The 7,866-nt window shown below is 43.1% G+C and overlaps 1 protein-coding gene across 1 annotated transcript; it reads right to left on the bottom strand.

The window, feature by feature from the left end:
* Positions 1-1,963: 1,963 nt before the first annotated feature.
* On the bottom strand, positions 1,964-4,193 carry LOC134566004 (vomeronasal type-2 receptor 26-like). The gene is made up of 2 exons (XM_063425719.1): positions 4,163-4,193; positions 1,964-2,862 (listed from the first exon to the last, which is right to left on the bottom strand). The coding sequence occupies exons 1-2, from the start codon at positions 4,191-4,193 to the stop codon at positions 1,964-1,966; spliced, it is 930 nt and encodes a 309-aa protein (XP_063281789.1).
* Positions 4,194-7,866: the final 3,673 nt, after the last annotated feature.

Here is a 7,866-nt window from a genome sequence, read left to right as displayed (position 1 = left end):
CTGTGGAGTTACTGGGTGGCCACCATTTCATGTATCAGAGGCACATGGTGAGAACAATGGATGAAGCACATGGTGAGAACAATGGATGGCGGCCATTTTAACTCACAGACATTGTTGTGACTTTTCTACACTGTGCCATCTCGCCGGTATTTGGTACACAACGACATCGTGCAGTAGTTTTAAACTATACAACAGGGGACACATTATACAGTAATTATTTTTTATATAATCTGTATATGTTCTGCGGAATCTGCATTAAACTGTATCTTCCAAACTACTGAATGGATCTGGGTGAATTTTGGATATGTGGTTCACCCAGATCCCCTGGTTCTGAGGATATACTTTATATGGGGTTATTGCATGTTTTGGGGTCCCTGTGATATGTTTCATAAAACTGTATTCTTCTGCCTGTGATAATGAGATTACCCATTGTGTTCAGTAATCCTATTACAGGCAGAGGGGAGGATTTTGTGTGGGAGTGTCTGTGTGTATTGTACAGATTGATTGGTTGTTTTGTCCCTCCCTGTGGACGGTCCTGTATTCTCAACAACTGTAATAAAAACCAGGCTGGGAGTGCCAGCCTCAGTTCCTGTTTAACCCTCAAAGTGAAATGTTGTCTCATTATTGGGGGAGGATTTATTGTATGCTGTTCCAGTTTGACTGCTAGGAGTGTAAACCTATTTGCATGTTTTTTCCTATTCGGCTGTATACAGCATTCGATGCTTGAGAGTATTCATATGCTTCTCCGGTTTGGTGATTGTGGTGTCTGCCAGAGTGCTTGGAGTCCTCAGGAAACGCTAGGAGCATCCTTCAACGGAGGTACCCAGTCGGGGTGCCAGGCGATCCGTTACAATCCACAGACACAGGCAGACAGTCATACACACACACACAGACACACAAAGGCAGACAGTCAGTCATACACACAGACACACACAGAGGCAGACAGTAATACACACAGACACACACAGTCATACACACAGGCAGACAGTCATACACACACACACAGACACACACAAAACAGATAGTCATACACACAGACACACAGAGGCAGACAGTCATACACACAGAGGCAGACAGTAATACACACAGACACACACAGTCATACACACAGACACACACAGAGGCAGACAGTCATACACACACACACACACACACAGACACACACAGGCAGACAGTCACACACACACAGGCAGACAGTCATACACACAGACACACACAGTCATACACACAGACACACACAGAGGCAGACAGTCATACACACACACACACAGGCAGACAGTCATACACACACACACACACAGGCAGACAGTCATACACACAGAGGCAGACAGTCATTCACACACAGACAGTAATACACACAGGCAGAGAGTCACACTCACCTGACAATCCCACAGTTACCTGTGGAGTTCATTGTGGAGGCAGTGCAGCTCCTGGTGACTGTTTGGTGGGGAAGCAGGCACTCCTTCCTGCTTCCCCTGCAGCAGTTTTCCGGCGCTTTTAGCTCCGCCCCCGCCGCACGGTAAGCTCCGCCCCCACTGCAAATTTGAAAAAAAAAACATCTTTTTTTTTTTTAAATCCCGGCCGGCTGTGCGCCCGCACGGCGCCCCCTGCTACATGGCGCCCTGTGCGGCCGCACAGCTCGCACACCCCTAAAGCCGGCCCTGACTGTGCCACCATTTAGCTACTGTTACACTCAAGCATCAAATGGTTCATTGATATTTATACAGTGATTTCTCAAAGTGTAAGATTGTTACAAGCTTAATGTTACACTGTGGTCAAACACTCCAGAGCACTTATCCTGTATCAGATCAGGGCTCAAGAGATTGCTCCTATGGAGCATGCCTCCACGGTTTTGATAGCTGCACTGCTAAAATCAAACATTTATGCTATATTTTGTTTCTGTTCCTTGGCTTTTTATGACTATGAAATAGATCTCAATAGATTTCAATAGATATTTAATATATTATGACTTAATTTTGTCCAGAAGATGCCTTTTGGTATTCATTTCAGGTTTTATAAGCATTATATAAATTTTAGGAAAAAATATACAGCCTAACAAGCCAGCACTAGAAGTTAATATGGCAAAGATCTCTACAGACACCATGTCTTTCCCTTTTGTGCTCAGATAGGCCGGGATCATTGCAATCCACACACTACAGAACAGCAGCATGCTGAAGGTGATATACTTGGCCTCATTAAAACTGTCCGGTAATGTCCTGGCTAAATAAGCAATAATAAAACTAACAGCTGCCAGAACCCCCATATAACCCAGAACAGAGTAGAACGCAATAACTGAGCCTTCATTACACTGAATGATGATCCTTCCAGGGTAATAGTGCATGTCCAGTTCTTGAAAAGGAGGGGAAATGCACAACCAAAGAACATTAATTAGGATCTGGATAGATGTGCATATCAGAACTATGGTATTAGACACTTTGACCCCAACCCACATGCTGCCTGGTTTAGTAGCTTTGAAAGCCATATAAACCATGATTGTTTTGCCCAGTACAGAAGATACAGCTCCTGAAAAGATGATCCCAAAAGAGGTTTGACGCAGCTTGCAGGTTATATCCACAGGACGACCGAGGAACAGAAACACACAGAGGAAGCTCAGCATGAGAGAGACCAGGAGGATGAAGCTGAGATTCCGGTTATTTGCTCTGACAATGGGAGTGTCCCGGAATAAAATAAATAGTCCCAAAATAAAGACAGTTATGAGTGAAAAAAAAAGAGAGATTAAAGAGAAAACTAAAGTCAGAATATCATTTTCATATGACAGAAAGTCATACGTTTTGGGAATGCAATTTGTTTTATTTTCATCCGGATATTCATTGTCAGGACATTTCTGGCAGTTATCACTGTCTGTAATATAAAGAATAAAAAGAAAAAAAAAAAAAAACATAAGACCATAAATTATCAGTATTGATGGAAGTTTAATTTGAGAAATATGCAACTCTATAAATAAATTAAGCAGTTTATTAAATCGTTCAAGCTTTAGTAGGATTGCATTTGTCATTAAAGGACACTATAGTCACCAGAACTGTTTAGTTTAATGATGCCTAGAGATTAAGCCTAGAGTTGAGCAAACCCAGACTGTAAAGTTCGAGTTTGTACCGAACATTACGTTTTTTGGACCCCGGACCCAAACACGGACATATCACTGTATGTTCGAGTTGGAGTTCGGTGTTCGACGATTTAATGGCGCGTTTTCAAAGGCTGCAGGGCAGCCAATCAACAAGCGTTTGACTCGTGTGCCCTTAGAAGCCATCACAACCATGTCTACTAATGGGATGGCTGTGATTGGCCAGTGCAGCATGTGACCCAGCCTCTATATATAAGCTGGAGTCACATAGCGCCACACGCACATGAGGTCTTATTAGTGTAGGGAGAGGATGCTGCCGCTGTGAGGGACAGCTTAGAAAAGAATTCTACAAGCTAGTACATTAGTGTGCACTTCATATCTGAAAGTCAAATAGAAGCGTCAAATACAACGATTAAATCAGAGTTTTAAAAAGTCACATTTTTTTGGTGCTAAATAGTAGCTTAGTGGGGTGCACATCATATCTGAGAGTCAAATAGAAGCGTCTAACAGTGCGCTTACAGCGCACTTGTAAAATTCTTATTTTATCGGTGCTAATCTGCTAAATAGTACATTTTGGGGCCTGCTCTTCATATCTGAGAGTAAAATTGAAGCGTCTAATAGTGCGCTTACAGCACAGTTGTAAACATTCTAATTTTCTGGGTGCTATGTAGTACATTTGGGGTGTGCACTTCATATCTGGTGTATGTGTGCAACACCGGCTAGTTACCGCTTCTCAAGAAAGTCTAAAGACAAATAAATGTTGCCTATGGTGCAGGTAGTATAGAAGGCAAGACTGAGACAAATCATTCGGGTTACGTTTGCCTGTTGACATGTTAATGATCTTAGACTATTAAAATTCAGTAATCAATGAATAAAATACACTAAGTGTCATACAATAATATGTATTATAGGCAAGTTAAAAACAAGACTACAAGTTATGCTATAACAAAATTAAACAAGTTTTAAAATATGTATGGGCCAACAAGTGGCTGTAAAAACAAAGTTTTACTGGTTACATTCATGACCACACCCTCTAGTGAACAGGACCTTCATGTAGTATGTTCTTTTTTAAAATCATACAGCATCCTTTCATGTGCTTTTCAGATGTCATATTGTTAATTACCAATTTTTGTTTAGCCTGATTTATTTTTTTTAAAAAGTGAAAAATAAGTGTTATTGTGATCACTTCATATACAGAAGCATTCATATACATTTCTATATTGTGTAAAGACACAACTACAAAGTTAAAAACCAAACACCAAAACAACGTGCCAGACAATCTACCTGTGCATGGCTAGTGTGATACAATAAGTCTACATCTTAAAAATGCAATAACCCACAGAAGATGGGCGAGAATTTTTTTTGCAAATGGAACTTTGATTCAATACTACATCGGTCACTTGTAATATTGTTTCACATCTACAACACAGATCTAAGTGATAGAAAACATATTTATATTTTCTACACTAGAAACTACCAGATAACAAGCTGCTATATTTAAACCAGTTATCAATAGCTAAGAGGTACTTACAGTGGTGTATCCTGGTTTTGTGCTGCCCTAGGCAGGACAAAACTCAGGCGCCCCCCTCCCGCCCACGCCACCCCCACCCAACCCCCCCCCCCCCCCGCCCGCGCCACCCCCACCCAACCCTTCCCCCGTCCCGCCTTCTAAATACACACACACACATTCACTGACAAATACGCATACACTAGGTAACAGAAACACACACTAACAGACACACTCACTAACAGACACACACACTCACTAGCAGATACACACACACAGTCTAACAGACACACACACAGTCTAACAGACAAACACACTAACATACACACACATACTTACAGACACACACACTAACACACACTGACATACACACACACACTAACACACACACACACACACAGACCCACACACTAACAGACACACACACACACTAACAGACACACACACTAACAGACATACACACAGACACACTAACAGACATACACACACACTAACAGACATACAAACACACTCACTCACTCACATATTTAATACATTTTTTTTTTAAATGTAACCCCCCCAGCCTCCTTACCTTTGGGAATGCTGGGGGGGGGGGGGTATCTGTCTCCTTGGTGGTCCAGTGGCTGCTGGGAAGTGCGGGTAGGTGGGCGGGCAGCGAGGGAGCACTTCCTCTGAGCGGTCTGCTCAGCTCCCTCGCGCGCCGCAGAGTGATGCTGGGAGGCGGAGCCGGAATATGACGTCATATTCCGGCTCCCAGCCTCACTCTGCGGCGCGCGAGGGAGCTGAGCAGACCGCTCAGAGGAAGTGCTCCCTCGCCGCCCGCCCACCTACCCGCACTTCTCAGCAACCCGCCGGCCGCCCAGCATGCCTTGTTAGCCGCAAGGCTAACAAGGCATTTGCCCTGGGCATTTGGGGGCGGCTTTTTTTGCCGCCCCCTGAAAAATGCCGCCCAAGGCAAATGCCTTGTTTGCCTCGCGGCTAATACGCCCCTGGGTACTTACACAATATTGTAATTCTAGGGCAATACCCTCACAAGTCGAACTGAGAGGTCAGTTTATAGGGAAAACTGTTGCCTGGATACAATTCTAATACAATTTCCATATGTCCTTTGCAGACTTTGCAGACATGCTGGAAAAACACAGGTTCCAACTGCTGTGGCTTTCTGCAGTGTGCATACCGGCAAGGAGGGCAGGGTTGAGGAGTGGGCGGAAGATGATTTGGATGATGATGGGGTCCTAGACCCCACATGGAATCAAGGTCATGCGAGTGAAGTGTGCAGTTTGGAGGAAGAGGCGCTGGTCGCACAGAGGCACCAGCACAGCACAAGAGGGAGCAGGGTGCAAAAGTGGAGCGGCTGTCCCCTAGTGCTCATTGGCATATATTATCTTTAGAATTCCCACAGTTATCCAAGTAACAGTTGAAGCGATAAAAATAACCATAACATGTTTAACGAGGCATTCGCAGTTTCGCAGTCCGGTGACCTGGACCCAGACACTGACTGGGTGGCGGTTGGACGACCGGGACCCAGTATGCCTGATGTAGAAGTTAGGAGTCACAGTGTGGAATTAAATAGCAGGGTCTTGTGCAGGGTAACCGCACGCCCCCTGGTGTTGAGCACCAGCGTTTGTGCGGCCACATACCAGGACCCTGACATCCAGGTGTCCGCTCAACTCTAATTAAGCCCAGACTTTTTTTGTAGCCACTTCGTGACAAACGCTGGCCAAACTTAGCATTCATATTAGTTTTTTAGAATTTTTCACAACAAAACAGTATTTTCACTGATGACATCATCATTTTACTGTTTTGAAACACTCTTATTTGTGTTCAGTAACATCTCCCAAGTGCAACAGTACCCCCCCATGTACAGGTTTTATGGTATTTTGGAAAGTTGCAGGGATAAATATAGGGCTTGCCAATTAAATTGTTTTGACGTTCTGCTTGGGTCGTCAGGCAAGTCCCTCACATTTTAATTAGTAAAATCAAATAAGTATGTTAAGATATTACATAAATATACACGTATAATTTTAGAATTTAAATATATATATATATATATATATATATATATATATATGTAACGGCACCCCCAGGCATAAAAGGGTTAAACCGCCATTTAGTAGATCTTCCCCTTCCAGAGACACAGGCATAGCTACTGTAGACACCAATCCACCGAACTGGAGAAGCATATGAATGCCATAAACAGCCGAACTGGAACCATATGAATGCTGTAAACAGCCGAATAGGAGAAACCATACGAAAGGTTTACACTCCTAGCAGTCGAACTGGAACAGCATACAATACATCCCTCCCCCCCCCCCCCCCAAGAACGAGACAAAGCTCCGTGTTGAGGGTCAAGCAGTGAACAGACAGAGCAGTGGGTTTATTGTTCTTATATACAAATTAGTACCACCCACAGGGTTTCGGAAAACCACCAATAAACACATACAATACACTCAGACACTCCCAAACAAAATCCTCCCCTCTGCCTGTGATACAATGACCTTACACAATGGGTTAATGTAATTATCCCAGACAGAGAAATACAGCGTTTCCACATTATTCATAACTTTAAAAGTATACATCACATTCACATTTTCAGAATCAGCATACTCCAAATACAAACATATGCCAAAATCATCCAAATTGGTCCATTGGTTCAAAAGTTAGATCGAAGTCCTTTGTGACCAAATGAAGCATGGCTTTTCTGCCCAAAACCAGTTCCACAGAGTCTTCTATCCTGGAGATAATTGGGAAGAAATCCAATTATCTCCAAGGACAGAGGCAAAACTCCATTGAACACATGGTAGCAAAAGACAATAAAATACATAAAAATATATAACTGTGCAGCTATTGCATAAAACAGGTACATTCAACATATCCCCAGATAGCTTAGATCTGAGCGCACATTATTACTGAATGGCGCTCAGATCACGTACATACAGTTCAATTGCCATGGAGCCAAAGTCTTTCATTTATATGAATGGAATAAACACTGTTAATGAATAAACACTGTTAATGTATGTGTATACCCCTTTAAAAGAACCAAGCGTGTATGTATTATGTGTACTATGGTTCAGGGGAATGCTAGCATTCGTATGCTGACGGCATGAAAACCGCCAGCATTCAGGTAATCGTTTCACTAACGGTGAATTTCAACACCATTCGTGAAACGAACAAACTACCGAAGGGAGACCACACACAGGAGGTCGTGTGGCCCCCATTAAGGATTGCAACAATGTTGCAATCGGTATTTAAGAGGATTCAGGGTGGCAGTCGTTCG

Source organism: Pelobates fuscus, chromosome 6 (genome assembly GCF_036172605.1).
Source record: "Pelobates fuscus isolate aPelFus1 chromosome 6, aPelFus1.pri, whole genome shotgun sequence".
Taxonomy (NCBI): domain Eukaryota; kingdom Metazoa; phylum Chordata; class Amphibia; order Anura; family Pelobatidae; genus Pelobates; species Pelobates fuscus.
The sequence above is the reverse complement of the archived record's forward strand: the minus strand, read 5'-3'. Positions and strand labels throughout refer to the sequence as shown.

Coding starts and splice junctions, on each gene's coding strand:
- LOC134566004 (XM_063425719.1), bottom strand. CDS start 4,193: ATGACATCTGAAAAGCACATGAAAGGATGCT. Junction 2,863..4,162: donor AAAGCACATGAAAGGATGCT/GTATGATTTTAA, acceptor TTTATATTACAG/ACAGTGATAACTGCCAGAAA.